General features: G+C 40.8%; 1 protein-coding gene and 1 long non-coding RNA gene across 3 annotated transcripts in view; one reads left to right on the plus strand and one right to left on the minus strand.

The window, feature by feature from the left end:
* Positions 1-22,539, minus strand: part of OGFOD3 (2-oxoglutarate and iron dependent oxygenase domain containing 3) — a 39,818-nt gene that overhangs the window by 10,120 nt on the left and 7,159 nt on the right. For both annotated transcript variants that reach the window (XM_080994015.1, XM_080994014.1), the window contains exons 3-8: positions 20,594-20,669; positions 17,310-17,352; positions 10,880-10,944; positions 10,281-10,337; positions 3,952-4,105; positions 960-1,083 (exon numbers count right to left, since the gene is read on the minus strand). In XM_080994015.1, the coding sequence (XP_080850141.1) occupies positions 960-1,083; positions 3,952-4,105; positions 10,281-10,337; positions 10,880-10,944; positions 17,310-17,352; positions 20,594-20,669 (519 nt within the window). The remainder of the gene's footprint in view (positions 1-959; positions 1,084-3,951; positions 4,106-10,280; positions 10,338-10,879; positions 10,945-17,309; positions 17,353-20,593; positions 20,670-22,539) is intronic.
* Positions 5,554-8,505, plus strand: LOC308470745. The gene is made up of 2 exons (XR_013982623.1): positions 5,554-5,594; positions 8,295-8,505. It is a non-coding gene; the product is annotated as an uncharacterized lncRNA (long non-coding RNA).

Consider the following 22,539-nt stretch of genomic DNA (forward strand, 5'->3'; position numbering starts at 1 on the left):
AGAATAACTTGCTATTACTGTAAGTTTAAATAAGTATTTAAACATTCTAGACTAAAAAGTCAAAATGAAGTGAATGAGCAGAACCATTCAGCTTACAAAAGCGATTAAACTCACCAAGGACAGCAGCTTTGCTGTTGGAATGAATAGCGAAATGTGCAGATAAAAGATTAGTGTTAATGTCTGTCTATACAAGAACACTTACAGATAACCTCCAAAACAGAAAAATGTGCTACATAAACATGAGTCATCAATGGGATGAACAGGACACAAAAGCTGGTGCTCTTGAAGGCTGTGAGTATTCTTTCCAGGGGACTAGAAGGAACAGCAGTATTCTTTGGAAAGACCTTGCATGTACTTAGGCAACAGCTTTCACAAAATAGTTTGGCCAGCTCATGGGATCGCCAACACAACCCTGGAAGCTGGCATGTGCCTGCAGAGTTCCAAACATTCCCACCTCACCACAACCCCCCCCCCCACACACACCCTGCCTGTACACTACACCCTTCACTGGCATTAGACAAAGTTTTTTGAGGGGTTTAACAGCTGGGAAGGAGTCACCATTCTCCTCCACAGCTGCACATTCAGCCATCACACTTGATGTGCAATATTTCTTGGAATACCAACTTCATAAATTTTCTGTAGCATCTTAGACTGCTTCTCTTCCACTACCACTCTCAATGGCATTTTACAAAAAGTAGCAATTATCACATTTACCCTTGCAAATATGAAAAATAAAGACTTGAGCCTCCTATCACCAAATTAGCACCATATTTCTAAAGAGTGAAAAATAATCAAAGGCACCAGTGAATGCAAAACAGATGCTCAGCAGATATTGCTGGTGACATCCTTGGATAATCAGCTCAGAGCGGAAACAACCAGATATATAGGTTATGTGAGTGTAACATACGTAAAATTCAAGTATGAACTACTGGTAGTTATACAGTGAAGATAACTCTAACCTGCTCGGGGTTCTACAGTCCTATTTGCCCCTTCATCCATAAAGACAAACCGTCCACCTCCAAAGTCTTCTGTGTAGTCTGAGAGGTAAAGCAATGACGTGTAGTCAAAAGAGCCGTAGGTCACCTAGGAAATAAAACCATCAAATAAAAATATCCAGTCCCACAGGGCTTTCTCTGTGCAAGTTTGAGGATCTTGGGAGTTATCATCATCACCACTGATTTATTAACTGCCTTTTAACAAGCAGGCAATTTACTCTTATTAAAAAGTGTTTGAATTGCGGGGGGGGGGGGGGGCCACACAAATAAATTTAAAACAAGTCTAAAACACTTGCAAAACAGACAAAAGTTCTTCTAGGGATATTATACTTAAACAACAACTTAAGGCAAAGAACATCTCAAACTGGTTTGTAATTGTATTTGTAAATAAATAAATATTTGTAAATATCTATTTATTGAGAACCAATCTTGTCCAACTCTTTTGGATCAAATCTCTCAGAAGAAATGGATACGACTTTGAGCTCTCACACCCCTGTGGAGACATATCTAGAATCCTAGAACTGTGCAGCTATATAGCAGGGTCTCAGACTGTTATCTAGCCAAATCACTTACGCTATGTGGAATTTTCTGCATCATGCTGGCCCCATGTCAATACCTCAGCCAAACAGAACCAAAAGAAATGCAGCTAGGAAATGTACCTTCGTATAGCAGATATAGATCCAAAAGGTACCTAATTTTCACTTCCTTTTTCCAATATTTAAAATCAGAAAGTTTCATTTTGTGACATTTCTTTTACAAGTATTGGGATATCAGCACACTCGATTCCCCACAAAGAATTTGTGCATTCCTATCCTTTTACTACTTCATCTTTGCAACATTGCTGATTATTCTTTTGATCTGATAAACACTTTCCCCATTTGACAAGCATTTACTAACTGCAACAGAGTGGGCGAACTGTATTTACAACTACTGTTAAAGCAAGCTTGAAATCGTCCTAAGGAAGAAAATCCATTCATTGTGCCATCTGAAACGACGCCTTTCAAATCCACTGCAACATTTTCCCTATAGGTCATGGTTGGCAACCTCTTATAAAATGCTGTATTATTCAATGTTATTGGAGCACTTTAAATGGATTTCTGAGCAAACAACAGAATGTTTCCCTTAGAAATTGATTTTTACTTCAGCATAGGTCACAGTTTCATATTTCAGATATGAGAGGACCTTTTGAACGTGACTGATGCAATGTAAAATAATGTTTTGTTAATTTGCTAGAGCAGGCATAGGCAAACTCGGCCCCCCAGATGTTTTGGGACTACAACTCCCATCATCCCTAGCTAGTAGGACCAGTGGTCAGGGATGATGGGAACTGTAGTCTCAAAACATCTGGAGGGCTGAGTTTGCCTATGCCTGTGCTAGAGCCTCGCCCACGAAATAAACAAGAACTTTCATTCATGTCAGGATTTAGAATTCTATACCAAAACCCCAAATTCCCCGAGTCCCAACCCTAACCTTTAAAAACAAATACCAGGAAATATATTTAGCGTGCCAAGATACCACCACACAATTCTGGGAGGGAAACACAGAAGAAATAAGTTCCTCAGGTGAAAATCAAGGGAGATTTGAAAGGCTAACTTGAAAATTCATGGGGGGGGGCATTCCATGAACCAGCATATGCTTTTTGGGATTACTCTACTATGTTATTTATTTGGTGGAGCAAAGGGACAGACAGTGTGGGGAGGAAAAACAGGAAAAGTGGGAGACACATTTTCTGTCTGTCTAGGGCTCCAACAGATGGAAAAGTGACTCAGCAACATGCAGTGACTACATCATTCAAAAGAAAAAACAACAGAGATACACCAGTCACTAAATTTCTGCTGCTAGACTGTCCAACACAACTATTGTGCTAAATAAAGCAGGAATGGGGAACTCTTGGCTCCCCAAAGGTTGTTTGGCTCCAACACACATCAGTCCCAGCTTTGTCCAAAAAGCATCTGGAAAGCCATAGGTTCACCATCACTGTGTTAAAGTGATGCACCCTGATTAATTTTTCACAACATGAATCAGTGGGGAAAAAATTCAGGAGAGAAAACCCAGTACCTGTAGAAACAGTTAACTTTTCTAAGGATTTAACACTGCTTAGAAGCTACTTTCACACAGTTGTAAAATATAAACCCAATAAAATCACTTTAAAGACAAGGAAGTTTATAAACACTGGTGTTATTCAAAGAAGGAGTGACATTTTGCAAATACTAAATCGGGGTGCATGTTCTGTACACAAACATACATGCCTAAGTTTCAAGATTTCTTGTAGCTGTAATTTATTTTCCTGGAAGTTCTTACATAAGTACAAAACAGTTCGACTGTTGGCCTGTTATCTTTCAGTTTCTGTTTTGGCCCTTTTGCTTGCTTGTTTTTACAACTACAGCCACAGACGACCAAGTATGGTAAGCCTTAACTGCTTGTGTATTACACAAATTTACAGTCCCCACCATACAGAAACGTAAAAAGCTAAAAAGTGGGGGGGGGGGGTGTTTCAATCTTACTGCTAATGGAGGACAAAGAGTTGCAAATGTTGAAATTGATGAGATACAGCAATTTGAGTCTATCTAGTAGATTCTCATCTGGAAGGATTATGGAAATCCTGCAGAATGTATGAAACAAACCAGACAAGCAAGACCAATGTGGGCAGGAAGAATATCTGATTTGGACAAGGAACACTTGGGTTCAAATCTCTGCTAAAGAATTAATTTGCTAAGTTTATCAACTGGAAAATGGAATTAACAATGTGATCCTATACTCATTTACTCAGGAGTTAAACTCAGTGAGAGTTATTTCTATGTAAACATACTTGGAACTGAAGTATTAATCACAATAACTCGCTGTAGTAATGCAGTAATTACTGTTCTAGTGACTACATTTACTAAGACAATAGCACACTATAATTAAAGAACAGATATGAAGGGTTGTTGGAGTAGAAGGGGAAAAACCCACTTACCTTATCAATATGTGGGTGCCAGTATTCATCATGAGTTGTCTTGGCTTCTGAGTTGTTTATTCTAGAGAAGAAGGTTGGCTTCGTCAAATACATGGAAGAGGAGCTGATACCAAAAGTGAGAGCTATTTTTTGTTGGATTCGCTGCCTCACATCACTGCAAAGGAGAAAACAGCATCTTAAGTGACTGGGACGCTGTACAATGGCACAGGACTCAACAGTATTTTCTCTCTATAATAATGCTTAAGCATTTATACAGCGTTTTCAAAGTGCTTCACATACATATTCTCAGGAATCCTTAAAAAAAAAACTGTCTGATGCAGTTCACTAATATTATGTATTGCAAATGGTGAGCTGAGAGTGTGTGGCTTGCATAAAATCACCTAGTGAGTCCTCAGCAGAGGCAAGATCAGAATCGGACTTCCTGATAAGTACTCAGCCATCAAACGACATCATTGTCTATACTGACTTATGAGGACTCCTGAGAAAAGTGAAGCTGAGTCTTGCAACAAGATATTGCAGTGTATCTCCACTACTATCTGACTAGGTTGCCTCAGCCACTCTGACCAGCTTCCAGCACATACAAAAACATAATAAAACATTAAACATTAAAAACTTCCCTATACACGGCTGCCTTCAGATGTCTTCTAAAGGTTGTATATTTACTGATCTCCCTGACTTCTGATGGGAAGGCGCTCCACAGGGATTGCTGACCTGCTCTCAGCTATGCTACAGAACCACCACTCTATGACCAAACAGTGATACTACAAATTCCAGCCCACCCAGCATCAGGTGACGCAAGGAACCAAGAGGCTCCCATCTGGCCCTAACAAAGCAGCAGACTCTGGCTGAGATCCTCTGACTGAGCAACTCATCACTCAGAAATAGACTAAACTGCTTTTCTAGCTGCACTGTCACTTGCTCAGCCACCTTTGGAAATATTCTCTGGCCTTCCTGACCTGATTGCACGTGTGGCAGTTCATCTGCGTGCCTACATTAAATCACTCTGCACTGGATAAGCTAGTAGAAGAGTTTCATTCAAAATAGGTAGAGAAGTTGCTCTACATTAAAGAGCTCAGGATGCAGAAAGGATACCTCTTCCTAATGCCTATTACTGGGATAACATTAGATTCAGCAGATCAAAGGAAAGAAGAATATACTGCCTTTTAATAGACTTAAGCCCAGCAAGGCTCTGTACCTGGTTATCTGGCAAGCTGTCTCTTTACTGGAAAAAAGATAAGCAAAAATGCTGCTTCTGACTGTCCTAAATTTCCATCAGTGAGAAATTTAGAAGCAAATAGCCAGTGCAGTAGACCCACATATTTGCACATGCGCAGCTTGCTATACCTGCTGTACAGGTACCCTGACGTGACGACCTTCAGAAAAGTGCAAGGCTCATCTTATTGAGCTGGTTTATGCTGGTACTACTTGGCTTGCATATTTTTTCGGAGCAAGACAGAAAGACTTCCTGAAGATATTTTCGGCCAGCATACCTGGTGGGAATAACAGGACCCAGCAGGAAATATGGCTAGCTTCCAAGCTGCACATGAGTTATTATAGTAATACGGTTTCCATCTGTCACCAAAATGCCACTTTCCTATTTCTTATAGTCTACCAGCCAAGGGAAATGGAAGTTCATTCAGAAGGTAAGCTATTTTTACCCAAGCAAATCAGTTTTTTAAAGTCTCAGGCATTTTATTTCAATAAGTGTTGCAGCTCATTTTGAAATCTTGCTCGATGACGACAGCTTCTGTGCGCACTGTCTATCTCTGAAAAATCAATCCAGCCATTCAGGTAGACAATAAGCCTCTTTTGCTGCTGTTCCCTTGAGCTATCATTCTGCAGACCAATCCACCGGCTGTATTGTATTGAGAACTCCTTTTTAGAATTTATCCTGCGCTCTATGCAATACTTCTCATTATATCTATAATGAAATGGCACTCCTTAATGCAAACCATTTTCATTTGATATGATGAAAATGTATTTTAATATCAACCCATGATTCTGATGTTATGATTTTTCCAGCTATTCAAAGTATAAACCTTTTATTGCATCAGATATACTAAAATGTAGCTTCTGATAATGTAAAAAAAACCCAAACCATGCGCTGCAATCAAAGGGTGGTATTTAACAACATTTCGAGTAGTCTCATTGAAATTAAGGTATCTAATAGCATTGTGTTCATTTATTTCAATGGATCTACTCTGAATAAAACTTAGCTGAGTAACACCCTAAATAATTACACTGAATTCATTAAAGTGGTTGGTTTTAAACCAAAAGCATCCCTCCTCCTTACTACGTGACGCAGCACAGTACTATAACCAGTCCAAGCATTACCCACCTTGAGCATAACACAAGAGAGAAGTCAAACTATATTTCATCACCACAAGCAGCTGCTGTTTTAACAGAGTTTAAAATACACATTCACTAGTTCGGAATGTCAGCACTACTTTGCTGCCAGAAAATGCCTGGAATGCTCAGCAGTGCTGCTTCTTAATGAGCCCTCAACAAGGTGTTATTTTTGTGAGTTTGTTTTTTTTAAGTCCTTCATAGCTTAACACAAGTAAGTCATGATGAAGAGTGTGTTTAGCATAAACCTTAAGGTATGCAAGACACTGGGAGAAAAGTGTTGCCATTGGGAAAAGAAGATTCAGCAGAGAAAGCCTGCAGGTTTTCTCTGGCAGACAAACATTTTCTCTGCTACAGAGTCTAGATCAGGCATAGGCAAACCCAGCCCTCCAGATGTTTTGGGACTACAACTCCCATCATCCCTAGCTAACAGGACCAGTGGTCCGGAATGGTGGGAGTTGTAGTCTCAAAACATCTGGAGGGCTGAGTTTGCCTATGCCTGGTCTAGATTCAATAATGGTAGTTTTGTTTCTGTTAAATATCACACCACCACCACAAAATACACAAGTCCCATGAAACACAAAGGCAGAGGTCCAAGCTGGATAACTAGAATGAGCAGAGACAGTGGCTGTCTACAGTAAACAGGGAGGGCTGGTGAAGATAGGTTTCTGGCTTTCTGCTAACCACAGCAATTTAACTGGGAACTAGTCTAGGAAACCTCTGCTCTGTCATCCGCCCTCAACCCCCCCGCAGAGTAAAACTGCCACTCTCCCACCTCAGTATGAAAGACCATGAATAGTGCTGACCCTCACTCCTGATTTTTTATTCTAAATTCTTAAATCCATTGGACAAATCCACAATAAATTTAACATTGCTAGCTTCTTCTTTTTTTAATGGCACCCTGTAGATGTCAAGAGTGGTTGAATTTTTGGACAAAATGGACTGTTTCAAGAAGTGGCAGAGAGATATCTCCAGATTTGTCTGGCAGGGCAAGAAGCCTCGTATAAAATTTAAGATATTAACTGATGCTAAAGAAAGAGGTGGATTTGCCCTGCCAGACTTAAATCTTTATTATGAATCAGCCGCTTTTTGTTGGCTGAGAGAATGGATGCTTCTTGAAAACACGGATGTTTTGGATTTGGAAGGTTTCAATAATGTATTTGGTTGGCATGCATATTTGTGGTATGATAAGGTCAAAGCACACAAAGCGTTTAAAAACCATATTGTAAGAAAAGCACTGTTTAATGTCTGGATAAGATATAAGGATCTGTTAGAAAATAAAACCCCAAGATGGCTGTCACCAATGGAAGCAAAGGCTTTGAAAAAACTCAATATGGAGGCCAAATGGCCGAAGTATTGGGAAATTTTAGAACAAGAGGGTGACAGATTAAAGCTACAGAGCTTTGAAAAATTAAAAAACAGAGTACGAGATTGGCTCCATTATTATCAAATAATGGAGGCATATATTCTGGATAAAAAACTAGGTTTTCAGGTGGAAAAATCAAAGCTGGAAACAGAATTGCTAGACCCTAAAGTTAAGAATTTGTCAAGAATGTATAACTTGCTGTTGAAATGGAATACCCAAGATGAAACGGTGAAATCTGCTATGATTAAATGGGCACAAGATGTTGGACATAATATTATGATGACTGACTGGGAACAGTTATGGAATACTGGTATGAAGTTTACGGCATGTAATATCTTAAAAGTGAATTTAATGAAAATGATTTACAGGTGGTACATAACACCAGTCAAGCTTGCAAAAATTTATCATTTGCCCGATAATAAATGTTGGAAATGTAATGAAACTGAAGGTACATTCTTTCACCTTTGGTGGACGTGCCCAAAGATTAAGGCATTCTGGGAGATGATCTATAATGAAATGAAAAAGGTATTTAAATATACCTTTCTAAAGAAACCAGAGGCCTTTCTCCTGGGCATGGTAGGCCAATTGGTGCCAAAGAAGGATAGAGTTTTTTTCATGTATGCCACAACAGCAGCAAGAATACTTATCGCAAAGCACTGGAAGACACAAGATCTACCTACCAGGGAAGAATGGCAGATGAAGCTGATGGACTACATGGAGTTGGCGGAAATGACTGGCAGAATCCGAGACCAGGGAGAAGAGTCGGTGGAAGAAGATTGGAAAAAATTTAAAGTTTATTTACAGAAATATTGTAAAATTAATGAATGTTAGAAGGATGCTGGAATGAAGTTATATGGCCTTAGCAGAAATGTTATAAAGAATTAAGTAAAAATAGATTGTTAATGGGTTAAAGTGGAAATTTAAGGTTAGATTGTGTTAAGATAAATTATAGAACAAAAATTAAGAAAGATGGAAAGGATTTGCTGAAATAGCTAATTGAACAAGAATACAAAAAAGGGAGGTGTGAGGAGGTCGATGACACAAGTAAATGAAAGGTAGAGATATAGAGATATTGGATGTGTTTTTTAAATGTTTTTGCTTTTTTTGTTGTTCTGTTGTATTTTTTTTTGTTTTTTCTCTTTATTTTTGATGTATTGTGAACTTTTTATTGTTTCTTTTTTCTTTTTTCTGTAACTATTAAACTTTTAATAAATATCTTTTTTTAAAAAAATGAATTGTCTCCGTCCTTTGTCAATGAACAGAGCTAATATGATAGGGTAGAGAAGTACAGATACCGTTGTACAATGCAGAAGGCATTCCAGTGAGCTCACATTTAGAATAAAACATCCTATTTTGGTCACATATGCCTGAGAAGGGTTAATTCAAGGTCATGCATGTAGAACTAAGAACTAGACTGTTGAAAGGAGTAGAACAATTTTTCTTGCAAGCAGAGTTCTTAAGAAAGTTGGGGCCTTTCCACTTCTTTTAGAAGTGGTACCACAAATGAGGGAGGCAAGAGAAAGGCAGCTATGAGTAAAATATGACAATATATTAACATGATTTTGGTTAGGAAATAGAAGAAAGTGCCTAAATCTTAGAGATGTCCAATGGAACAATAGTAGGGGGTTAAAGAACCTTACTAGAACCTTACTAGGTTCCTTACTAGAACCTTACTAGGCTGGTCAAACAAGTATATGAAGAATACTGTACAACTGCTTTGTTGAACACTTAATTAATAATGGCCAAAATAGCTTTCCTCTTCTCTGCGTGAAGTCTTGGGTTTCCTCCTCGCCACCCCTTCCTCTAGCCTAGGGCAACCAGAGACAGGATGTTAGGCAATGCGGAGATCAACCCATTAAAGTTTTCTTGGGGTAACTTGATGAATGGGTTGTGCTCACACAAGACCTGAGTGGTGGTCACAGGGTGGGATGGGAGTTTTAAAAATATACCCCTGCCCCAAGGTTGTATAGACAGCAACTTCGGTGGTATTTTGCCTTCCTCTGCAGCTTGCTCTTTCATTCATTTGCAGTGCACCTGCTCCCTGCTTGTGGCACAGTGTGATCTGGATTGCATAGGTTAATGGGAGCTTAACCTTTGATTTAATAAAGGCTGAGCTACCAATTTCTATGAAATGCAGCCAATGCCACATGCCTCTTTCTCCTACACTATTGAAGGGTATGCTTGACTGTTAAGGAGTCTTCTTAGCCATGTAACAAGCAATATATCTCATCAGCAGTTCAAGTATCATGCTGCATTTAGACACACCTCTTCTAAGAGACACACTACAAATTGTCCTCATCCACACAATTAAAGTTGTACAGTGGTACCTCTCGTTACGAACTTAAATCGTTCCTAAGGTCCGTTCTTAACCTGAAACAGTTCTTTACCTGAAGTACCACTTTAGCTAATGGGGCCTTCCACTGCCGCTGTGCTAACAGCACACAATTTCTGTTCTCATCCTGAGGTAAAGTTCTTACCCCAAGGTACTACTTCCAGGCTAACGGAGTCTATAACCCAAAGTGTTTGTAACCTGAGGTGTTTGTAACCCGAGGAACTACTGTATTTGACAGCAGTTTGGAAGACAATAAATACCCTTAATGGGGCTTTCTTTTCTTACCGATATAAATGAAAATCTTCTTCCGTAAAGGTATCATGGACTTTATCACTGAAGTATCTGTGGGGGGAGACAATTCAAAGACTGAAATAAATAATACAAAGTGCAAGTTAAATCCCTGCAGCAGCTGGTGCTTAAGTTTTCTTTGCAAATTAATTTACTCAAACCAACTTTATCCCAAGCAGTTATTAAAGATTAGTAAACAAGAAGCACTCTGATGACTTAAAGGATGCTATGGGGATAGGAAAACTATTAATTCTGCAGGAAACTGATCACCACTTGAGGGCACAAATTATTTTGCTTTCTGCATTACATTACAAATCTAAACTGTGGTGGAAGAAACTCTTACATCCAGCATCTACTGAGACAGCAAATATTTATATCTCTCCTACAGGCCCAGCTTAACACCACTTGCTAACAACACTTAGTATCACAGCTTTTTGCAAAGGCCAGCAAACTGCTGAAGAATCCATCAATTAACCTGCAGCATCAGAGCTTTTTCTCTTCCCCCACCCAAATGTCTATTCCATCCTGAAGAACCTAAGAGCACTAAAATCACCTGTATCCAAGGCACTGAATGCCAAGGTGCAACTCTACATTACCTGTACATGTTAACAAAATGCTTCCCCAAAGAAAGAGCTCCAGAGTGCAAGTCCAGAATTGAAGCCTGGGAGGGGGAGAAAATCCAAACAAGAAGAAACAAATCAGCAAAAGGAAGACTATTAAAAGGAGACTAGGTCTCTGTTCTGTGCAATCTCAGATGGTGGGTTGTATCCAACGCTCCACACAAACTGCTTGGCTGGTGCAACAGGGCTTCTGTTTCCTCCCCCCACCGTGTACTCCCCAAATCTGCTCCAGGGGACAGGAGATACAGCACTCTTGGTTTAAAGTTGTGCTAGTTTATATATATATATGAGTCAGAAATCAAGGCACAATAGACTTATCTAGTGTTAACTTTCCCTCTTCAGCTATCTCTTCCCCTAGAATTCAGTGGTGTATATTCATGTTTCAGCACCTGGCATGCAAGTATTCGAATATTATTCATAACATGTTTTTCCTGCATTGATTCCTATATAGTTCTAAAGCAATTTAATTTACCACTAAGGCTGGGAGAGGAGGGAAAGATGAATCTCTTATGCTCATGCATGACCAAGAACTCATTTTCAAGGTTCTTCTTTTGACCTGCAGAAAAACTGCTGGCCTTTTTAAACCGCAGTCATTACAAAAGGCTATACACTTCACACTATCCTGTGACTTGGCCAGTCCCACATTTCCACTGTTTTAGCAGCTAAAGAAGTGACCTTTCTGCTTTCTGAAGCAGCACAAGTTTGGAGCACTGCAGGGAAAAGAAAATTATTAAGGCTATTATACTGAAAGGGTAGTTAATGGGACTTTCAGGAGCTTGTTTTTTTTAAAAAAAACAAACAAACAGCAGCAAAACCACACAGACAGGAAGAAAATCTCTGCAATAATGTAGGCCTAAAGGGTAAATGCTTAAGATTTAAATGTGCTGGGAAATGAGAGGTTCAACTTCAGAATAGGGGAACTAATTAAATGTCAGGTGTTGAGTGGACCACAGTAACAAGAGACTATACAGTGGTACCTCGGGTTAAGAACTTAATTTGTTGTGGAGGTCTGTTCTTAACCTGAAGCTGTTCTTAACCTGAAGCACCACTTTAGCTAATGGGGCCTCACGCAGCTGCTGCGCCACTGCTGCGTGATTTCTGTTCTCAAAGTTCTTAACCTGAGGACTATTTTTGGGTTAGCAGAGTCTGTAACCTGAAACGTCTGTAACCTGAAGCGTCTGTAACCTGAAGCGTATGTAACCCAAGGTACCACTGTATTCGCTAAATGGCTGTGCTGTAAAGAAATAAACAGCAGTTGCTTTTGCACCAAAAAAGAAAAAATCTCACAGCAGATATTTTTGGGTCCATGTTCTATTCCTTGGTAATGTGGACCAAAGGATGACAAATTCACAAAAGCCTCAATTTTCAAATCAGGATTTGTGAACTGTCACAACTGCTTAGAGTTCTTGACGCTAAAGTCTTTAATAAAAAACATGTCTTTAATAAAAAATATATTGAATGAAATTCAGCATCACAAAACAGGAATGTGCATCCTTGACCCTTGTAATTGGTAGGCTCTAGATCAGGAATGGGGACCACAATACCCATAATTCCTGACAATTGGCCATGTTGGCTGGGATGGATGAGAGTTGGAATCTAGCAACAACTGGGGGTAGGGGGCATTTCTGTTTTGGATTATTCTGGTCAAACACTAGGGCATTGGTCTTCTGCTCTGCCTGGTCAAGGGAGCAGTACTTAGTGCCTTCTGCTTGTTATGATTTACCCTGCAACTTCTACTTTACTGACCTCAAGTATCTTTAACTGTAGATAGTTTAGACCTAGATTTGGGTAAAGATGCTCCCAGATGGCCTTGGCAACAGGACAGAATATTGGGCAAGCCACAGCTATTCACTTGGGAAGAAAGCCCTTGGATGCAGAGAAACCTTCCACCCCTGGATTTCATCATCAGATGCAACAGTAAGCTATGGTTTAGCATTATGTGCATAGTTGGATTCCAGTTTTAGGACAAACTATGGTTTGCAAACCAGTTTCTGAAACTGAGATGCAATGGCAAACGTCATCCCTCTTCATTCTTGACGCCACTGTCACAAGCCCACCCAGCCCTGCACTTTAGGCAAAGGTCTGCAGGGGGAGTGATAGCATGAGAAAGTAATGCTATGACTGTGCTGTACTTTCGAGAATGAGGGAGGGGGAAGTCACCCTAGACTGCTGCAGGTGAACTTTCCCCTTTCCAGCACCAACTACCACTAACTGTCCATTGGAAGGACTCCCAAGAAAGTGGTACAGGCAGCTGAAGACATCAGGACCTGTTCCAGCCATCTATTGTGAACTGCCCTGCAGGAAGGTTGCTGTTGACTTGCTACATGTTGATATTGCTTATTGTGTTCATATTTAAATGCACATTGAAGTTACTTGTCAGTATCAGTATCCTGAAAGGTGGGATCTAAGCCATTGTAATAAATAAATGTTTGCCTTCTGACTTTTGAGCCTGTCGGTTACAGTTACTGTCAACTTTTTCCCTCTGAAACCTAAGGGCTTAATCCTAACTTTTTTATTTAAAATTGAGATTGTTGAGATTATTTACATGGCTCTGTTCACTGCATATTACAAGCCACAAACCCTACACCTATTCTCTATAGCCCATTGGTTTCCCAAAGGCAACACATGACTCACTACTAGGGCTTGGAAAATTGCAACCATGACCACTTTTATCCCATTTTCTCTTGAAATCACCCCAGCACATAAACTGTGCGACCACTGTTAATTTCTTTGAGGTGGAAAATCTACATAAAGGAAGATTGTGAAACTGTCTCTGAAAATCAGTTGCTTCTCTATTATGGTGGAAGGAACCTACCTGTGTTGAATGAACCCCCAAATTTAAGCCTATGATAATCCCCCATGGCGGCCCAATGTTGCACCAAGAGGAGATTTTGAAACAGACTGAAGAATGCATAGCCTTGACAAATTGCTTGCCATCAGATTTAGTCAAGGCACATTTGCATCTGAATCAAGTGCAGAGAATCAAGGACCGTTATCTTGTTTTGACTCCTACCCTTTGCTCGCTGCAATGAAGTCCTTAGTGAATTATTCAGAATGGAGATGTACAATAACAAGAAAACAGAGAACAAAAGCCTCATTCATTTGATTTCTTGAAGTGCTGTTAGGAGGAGTCGCATCCTCCATCATCATCCTGATCAAAATATACAGGTGCCATTTAGGTAGTTGTTAAGGTTAATTTTGAAAGGCACAGGCGAGACAGCCAGTTGCGAATAAACTAATTCCATTAAGGTGAAACTCTTAGACTCTGCAGAAACAAAGTACAAGTGACTCATAGCAGAGGGAACATGAGCAGCAGGAAACAATACAAATGTCAGAAACCATATTCACTCAGTCCTTACACCTCTCATAAGTAGGATCATGCTGGATAGCATCAAGATGGAAAGAACACAATTGGAAGAACTGGAAAAGGTAATAGAAGACAAGCCCTGTATTGAATGGCTTCACATGTGTCCCAAGTTCTCAAGTCCAGGAGGTGGGAAGACAGCCAGCTCTGGACAGGGTTGCACTCCCATGGAATGAGCAGCTCTGTAGCTTGGGGATAACCCTGGATCCAACACTGTCACTGAAGGCACAGGTGGCGACAGTGGCTACGACTGTCTGTTTCCAGCTCTGCCAGGTTTGCCAGCTGCAGCCCCTTTTGGGTAGAGATGACTTGGCCACAGTACTCCATGCTCTGATAACTCCCAGATTGAAGTATTACAATGCAGTTTACATGGGACTGCCCTTGAAGATGACTCAGAAACTTCAAGTGGTCCAAACTATAACAGTCAGATTACTGGCTGGAGTTCCATTTTAAACCCCCATTTTAAAACAGCTTCACTGGTAGCAAGTTTGTAGCAATGCCATTCACTTTCTTCTCATGTTCCAAAAGTATACTCACTGATAGCAAAGTCAGTAAGATAATGTAGATGGAGTCCAGAGAGAAAAGTTCTGATAACACTTTACTGAGGAAACTGAGCAAAACAGTGTATATTTTGAACAGAAATACGCAGAGGCTTTGTCTCTTAGTTCAGGCCTTGTACAAAGCAGGGAGACCTTCAACCAAACATGCAGAAGAACAACTCCCATAGAACTACACAGCCAATCAGAGCACATGCTACCTCAGGAAAGTTCATGCCATTCTGACTGGTTGCTAAGTAATACCACCACAAGCCCCTTGGGCCGTTGACTAGCACTAATAACACCACCGTTAAATAGCATGCAGAACGATTTCTGCTGTTGCACTTCACAAGAGTCAATGTATTGAAATAAGCTCCCCTCCTGTTAGCCCCAATAATAAACTCCATATCTACCCATTTTGGCTCTACCATCATGGAAGGGGGAGCTTTAGAATCAAACTTTTCTATGGATCCTTGGTGCGCAATTATTTTACCGCCTGTACTTACTCAGAAGGTAAATGGAATTTTAGCTCCTTATATTACAAAAAGTAAAGCAACATAAAAGGATAGAAACTCAACGGAAAATTGTAAAACTTGCATTCAAAGGCTAAATGCAATTATGAGCATTTATGATTTCAAAGCCGGTCTGATGCATTTGGGGGCTAAATTTTGGAAAGTCATTCTCATTGCACCTTTGCAAACCATAAATCAAAACTTCAGTTCTTCAACAGACTAGCATTTTAAATCTACTTTTGATTTCTCTGCATCTGGCAAATGGCCCCAAGACATCAAGACGATTTACGTCACGAACAGTCCATGGCCAATTGCAGAGACACCTGTCAATCGAGCTGATTGGATTGCACTCAAAGCAATTACATTCCATATTGAACAACAGAGCCGCTTCAGCTCTCAGTAGGCTACAAAATGCAATGAAATACAGGAATAGTAAAAAGAACGTCCTTCTATTGAACAGTCTTTTACTGTGAAAGACTGCTGCCTGTCTCTGTGGGCAGAATGGAAAGGTAGCTCACTTTGTACTGGTGGGCTGAAGGAGTGCCAACTTGGCCATGCAGCCATGGGTGCCCGGGGCTGTGGGTGCCATGCAGCATGCATAGACCTGGCACCGAATTTTGTGGGTGCCCAGCCTCTTCATGGGGAATTTTGTGGGTGCTCGGGCACCCAGGGTCCAGGGAGTTGGCACCTATGGAGGCTGCGAGAGTGTTTGAAAGAGTGTTCACTGGGACACACAGCACTGAGAGGCCCTGGGGCACTGCAAGTACAAAAGGGCACCCTCATTAAATGATTTCTGGTTGGGTATGCTGCAGCTGAAGAAACACTGAAGCTGGAGCATTTACATTTAAGGTTATTGAGACCTTGGTCTCAAACCCCTTTACTTGAAAGTGCCATAGAAAGCAAGGGTGCTTTCTCCCAAGCAAATGTGTTTAGGATTAAGGGATGACACAACTGAGATGGCATATAGTCTGTAACACAGCTTTTAAAAACTTAGATACAAAAATATTCCCTTTTTTTTAAGTATACCACCTTCACTTATTTGACAATTAACTATGCAAAGTCTGGTGATGCTTCACATTCTACTGAAGGACGGTCACATTGATCTTCCATCCCATACTGCTTCTACATTAGGCATCTTTCCTCAAACTCTTTTTTTTTCCTCTGGAGGATGCAGATTTATCCTCTGATTGCTCAGGCATCTTCCACCTTCCCTCTCCAAAAGGTCAAGAGAGATAGATTAGACTGAGTGGCAGTGTCCTGCCAATGACCACCAGTTGAGGGTTATGGCCAAGCTGGGATTCAGGCCCATGGGAGAAATTCACCATTGTTCTAAGGCGAATGTTCCACCAGCACAAGATTTTCAGCTTGTCAGATGGAACAATCCCTCCTTTCCTATCTGTGCTCCACTGCACTGTTTTGGGGGTTCTTCCTCCCCTTACAGGCAATTTCAGGGGGGCACGAGGGGGAACCACTTTGCGCAAGTGGAAGTCCATGTGCAGGGTTCTGTGTATGGGATTAGGTGAATCCTTCCCCCTTGTTGGTGTAAGGGGGGCGGGATAAGGGAAACACAGGATCAGAAACTACATGAGGATACTTCCCCTTGTGAGCAAGTGGGAAAGGGGTTTCTTTGCTCTGTGTACTTCCTTTTCCCTGACCCTGCTGCCCAACTCATTCACCACCCACCATGGTACAAATGCCTGCCCCTCACTCTCAAAGCACCATGTATTAGTTCCTCCTCTTCAAGCTCAGCTCAGTCTTGCCAAAAACAATCTTAATTTGCAGTTAGGAGCAAGCAGCATTGGAGCAGTTGAAGGGAAGTCTAGAATAACTATAGACAAGCAAAATATATATTTTGCCACACGGGGATGAGGGCAGAGTCCTACATTTCTTCCCCATTCCTGACACTCATCCCCAAAACCCATTTAAAAAACAAAAATCTAAAGAATCTTGCCTGGATACCAGAAGAATGTAAAAGGTAACAGGACACTGCTCACCCCTCCGTCTGATCCTCCAAGGGAGAGTCCCTTCTCTGCTATTCTGTGGATGACACAACAATTTCAAATCAGAACTGCAGCACAGCCTTTTACCGTTTAATGCCACTTGTCAAACCAGACCTGTCACAGTTGACACAGGAGGAACAGAAAGGTCAACTTACACTGGCATAACAGTGGGCAAATCAGAATTCTTCACACATAGAACCCAGCTAGGGAAACAAAAACAGAGGCAGAGAATTTCCTAGCAGAAAAAGTAGTCATGTTGCAAAGCAGGGGTGACTGACCTGTAGTCAGTGAGCTAAATCTGGTTCCCTCAGATTTGTAATTTTTAAAAATGCTACATCCACTTTGACACTTTCTGGTGGGTTGACCATTGCTCAGTGCAGCCCTGTGCCCTTAAAAGGTTAGCTGCCTCAGTGCCAAGGCGTGCCCAGACAATACAAAGCCCAGATTTATCCCAATCATTTCCAGGCAATGGGAAGAAGCGAAAGCAAATGCTATTTTTCTTAGTCCAGAAGTCTGGGAATTTTTGCTAATGACAAATGACTAAAGTTAAGACCATTTACTCCAGTTGCAATGGAATACTGCTCTGTCAGGATGCAAAACCCTGCATGCAGAACGAAAGAGTTTAATGACTCAGTTGAGCTGAAAGAAGATTCCCCACCTTACTGCAGAAACTGCTGCAGAGTGGGAACACAGTGAATTAAAGTAACCCCACTTCTTCCTATTGCTAACTGCAGAATATTTACACAATGCCCTGGTTCAGATGCACATTTCCCAGCTTTCTGAACCATAGTTTAGCAGCCAGGAACAAGCACTTTTACAGTCTGTTCCCCCCACCCCACCCCGCTCGCCTCCACAGCATGCCAGTCCCAGTTAGCTTAAACTTCTGGTCCCCACTGTGTTTAAAATTAGGCGCTGTGATTTAATGTCAGTTTACTAACCAGAATCTTAAAATTGCAGTTTACACATAGCTTAACATCCTGGTAAGTAAACTAACACTTAAGGAATTTCAGGAATAGCAGGTAACAATAGCTTTAGCTAATCAAATCACTATGTCAAGGTTGGATGTGAGCAGAAGGGGTGAGAGAACATACTAAACGGCTATTCTTGGTCATGGCAAATACTTGGCCTAGAGTGAAGCACAACACTATACAGAAGCTTTCTAGCCTGTGTATTTGAGGTAAACACTTGTAAAGCAAATGCATACTTTGGTGGAAAACAGGCTTCTAGAGACCTGGGTTCCAGGCTCTCAATTGCTTAGCATTTGGGAGTGGCATGCAAGATCTGGAGCCTTGGTTTAAAACTCTGAGTAGACTTAACCACTCATAATACTGCTGCCAATATACCACTTAACTGTAATTAAGGCAATTGGTAAGAATTCACAGTCCAAAAGCAAGCGTTAATTCCATGGCCGACACATAAATTGCTTATCCATGATTAGGCAGCTTGGAGCCTTACATCTGCAAGAGTCCCAATTTGCAAATGTTCCATGGACTCCTTAGTTAGCCTTGATCAACTTGTTCTCTCACCCTCAGCCCCCAATTTATAAATGGGAACAATGACCCCTCTCACAGTGACATTGAATGCAAACGCACAATTAAAGCATGAAACATCTTTCCTATTAAAAAGCTCTACATAAGTGTTCACTAATAATTAAGAGATGCATGAACTGTAGGAAACTTGCCTCAGATTAACTGAGATATTACCGGAAGTCCCCCCCCCCCGAAAAAAATGGGGAAAACCTAGGTAACTCCAAACCAATGCAAGGCCTTAAAATTTTACCTTTCCCCACCTGCCCTCCTTGCAGCATCTTTGCCACTTCACAACCTAATGGAACAAAGCAAAGATTGTACTGTATGTGGGTAAAAGGTAGAAAAAGGCTGCAGGTCAAAAACCAGGAGGGCAGGAAGGGAGCTGAAGTCCCTTTGTGTTGGGGACTAGACTCCTATGATCCCTGAATTGCAAGGGGTTGGATCAGATGTCTCTTTGGGTCCCTTCCAACTCTGCAATTCCCCACCCCCAAAATTTGATGCTGCAGACTCCTTCCCACCTCCACTGGAAGCTATTTCACTAAATTCTATGAGAACTGCAAGGAAGCTCCCAGAGCAGATTCAGAAGGTGTGGGTGGCTCTGTATCCCCTTTCTAACCTTCCCCACAGAGCCAAATGGCAGAGGTGGATGGCATTATCCTTCAGCTTGGATCAAATTCCAAGTGGGATGGGAGTTTGCCCCTAAATTTAGTTTGAGCCTGACTCAGGTGACTTTCACCTACTGTATACCATCATCATAAACTTTATTGCACTAGCCAAAGGCCATGGCATCATTCACAAAGGAAACAAAAAGAAAAACAACAATAACCATAAAAACCATAAAAACATCAGGCACTGCAAATACAATAAACCACGGTCACGTCTCCTAGAAATTATTTGCTGGATATGATAGAATAGAAGGGGGTTCTCAGAATGTACCAGCTTAAATGTCTGAATCACTTTTGCAATTGACCGCTATTTTATCTAGTTCTTTTCTCCTGAACTTCTTAGCTGCCAATGCATATAGTACTACTTTATAAGTTATGAAGTCATCAGTATCACTCAGCAGCCATTTCACCCTTTCCACCCTGTTCAAGTGTGTTCCATTCATAAGCAGGGGTTTTATAAATTGGTCTCTTGGTTCTATATATAGCGGGCATTGCAATAAACAGTGGTACAGGTCCTCTACGCAAGGTTGCCCACACAGACAAAAGTCTCTCCTTGTACTGTACTTTGCTGTACCAACCACCCACCACCGCCGACGGCATCAATTGGAATCGTAATTCTGTAAAAGCGATTCTTAGTACGGCAAGTGGGAGCTTTGTCAGATAACTAGCTCAGATGTGCTCCGTTTTGATAAGTAGGAACCATGGTGAACTTTTGGTAGAGGCAACTGTGGTTAAATCTCTTTCTGCATCAGACCTGAAGAGACAATCTCTTAAGTGCCTCTTAGCCATCTTCATGATCACCTGAAGATCTTGTAATTGATATTGGGTCAAGAGGCGTTGGATGCACCTACTGTATACAGGCACCCCTAACCATTATCCAGCACAGAAGCAGTGTCCACACTGGCTGTGAACCCCTGAAATATAATATGGCAGAGAAAAGAAAGGACCCTGCCAGGATATATACACCCATCCTTTGTTCCCGTCTAAAAGGCACAAAAATAGCAACAATGGTGTCAACTTTCAAAAAGGAAAACAAAAGCATTATCCTAGAGCCTTTAAGACGATTTCTGAAAAGAAAATTTACCTACGGATTCTCTCAGCTTCCTCCCTGCTGATTATGGCATCTGTTATCCCTCTTCCACACTTCCGAGGAGTGCAGCCTAGAACAGACATATAAGGAGAGAGACAGAAAAGAAAGTTCAAACATCCATCACCTACTTCATCTGCTTTTACATGTGCCATAACAACAACAACAACTTCTACTCTCTCGGGAAATTTACTAAGATTGTAGTGCAAAGCATGGGATCTGCTGTGGTTTGCAGAACATCAAGGATTTCAGCTACCAATGATAAACATGTTTCTAATCCTCGTGGCTGGAGAGTAAACCTTGAATCAAGCCACTGGAAATGACCCACAAACCAGAGCCACAATTATGGGACTTTTGCATTCTATAATTCTCCACATTGCAATAACCTTGAATTCACATTTCCCTATAACTGATGCATTGTTAACAATATGTCCTTTGCTTCCTCTCCTTCCAACAAAGAATTTTACCAAAAAAAAAACTGGAAGTGAACGTTACCTGATTGCAAATACTGAATTTTTGGTTGATGAAAAAGTTACAGTATGAAACTTATGACACCCACCCATGTCATTACAGTTAATAGATTCACTTAATTCACCCAGTGGTTCTTACATGTCATGGAAAGCAATATTACTTCTTTTTTGAGTTGCTTTATTGTCTTCTGGCTGTTATACATAAGCAAGAGACTGTGGCATTCTAAGTCCACGGTTGGAGAAAGAATGGCCTTGCAGATGGGGTTGGATTCCAACTCCCATCATCTTTGATCCTTGGCTATCCTGCCTGGGGCAGGTGAAAGTTGGTGTCCCGACAGCTTTTGGGGGGCAACAGGCTCCCCATGTCTGTTCTCATCAGACATACTACAGGGAAGCATGTACACTTTGAAATGATTAAGTTTCAAAAGCAAGCATGCGAATTCTTACAGATATATATATATAAAAAATATTCCTTGCTTTCCCTGAAACAAATCTATTATCTAATCCATCAAAAGAAATAGACTTGATACACTTGGGGGAATGTGCAGCTTGCTACAGATGTTTGCCTCTTCTGTAGCTTGGCTCAGGTTCTGACAGCATACAGAATCTCTAGAAGAATTTGGGGTTACTTAGACCTCTAGCAGATTGGAGGTTCTTGCCCATAACAGAGTTTAAATTGACTTAAAATGATAAAGTCGGTTTAAAACCAATTTACCCATCTTTAATCATTCCCTCAGTCCTGGAGAAAATAAAATGTGCGAAACACCAAAAAGATCTCAACATGTACATATGTACATAAATACCCTGTCTGAAATATTCCAATCAACTGAACAATCAAGACAATAATCTTTAACATAACAAGTTTTCTTATTCTGTGCAAGTACTGCAAACAGCTCATATTAGTAATCTGTTCTGCCTACTTAGTTTTACATCTTTGACTTCTACAACACCATCTCAACATTTCAGACAGAAGCAGGGGAATAAACATTGATTAAACTTCAAATGAAGTAAGCAACAAATACTGAGTTATGAGGTTGATATTTGGGAATAAATAAGACCTCTGAGAATTAAGGAACCTTCAGGATGAGGAAAAAGCTGAGTGAAAGAATGACAGAAGGAAAAAAAATAAAGAGGAATATACTATTTCTACAGAAAACCATAAGAGTTCTGTTTAAGTAAAAAGTGACTCTTAACTTTGTAGGACCATTTATTACCATTCAAACCAGTACATTAGGCAAGAGTTAGAAGTGACTTCTCTCCTTCACATTGAGGGAGGGGGCTTTTTCTGGGTGCATGTGAAGTGGTTGACCCTCTGATCCCTCTTATCTGCTTGCCAATTGCCACTAGGGAGCCAATACATTAAAAAAGCCATGGCAGAAAACTCCCCACCCACCATCATCCAGGAACAAAAAAACCTGCAGGAGTGCAGGCTGGGATGGAGAAATGAAATAAAGTTATGTTTATGACTGGGCA

Source organism: Podarcis pityusensis (assembly GCF_964106645.2).
Source record: "Podarcis pityusensis genome assembly, chromosome: 2".
Classification (NCBI taxonomy): Eukaryota; Metazoa; Chordata; class Lepidosauria; order Squamata; family Lacertidae; genus Podarcis; species Podarcis pityusensis.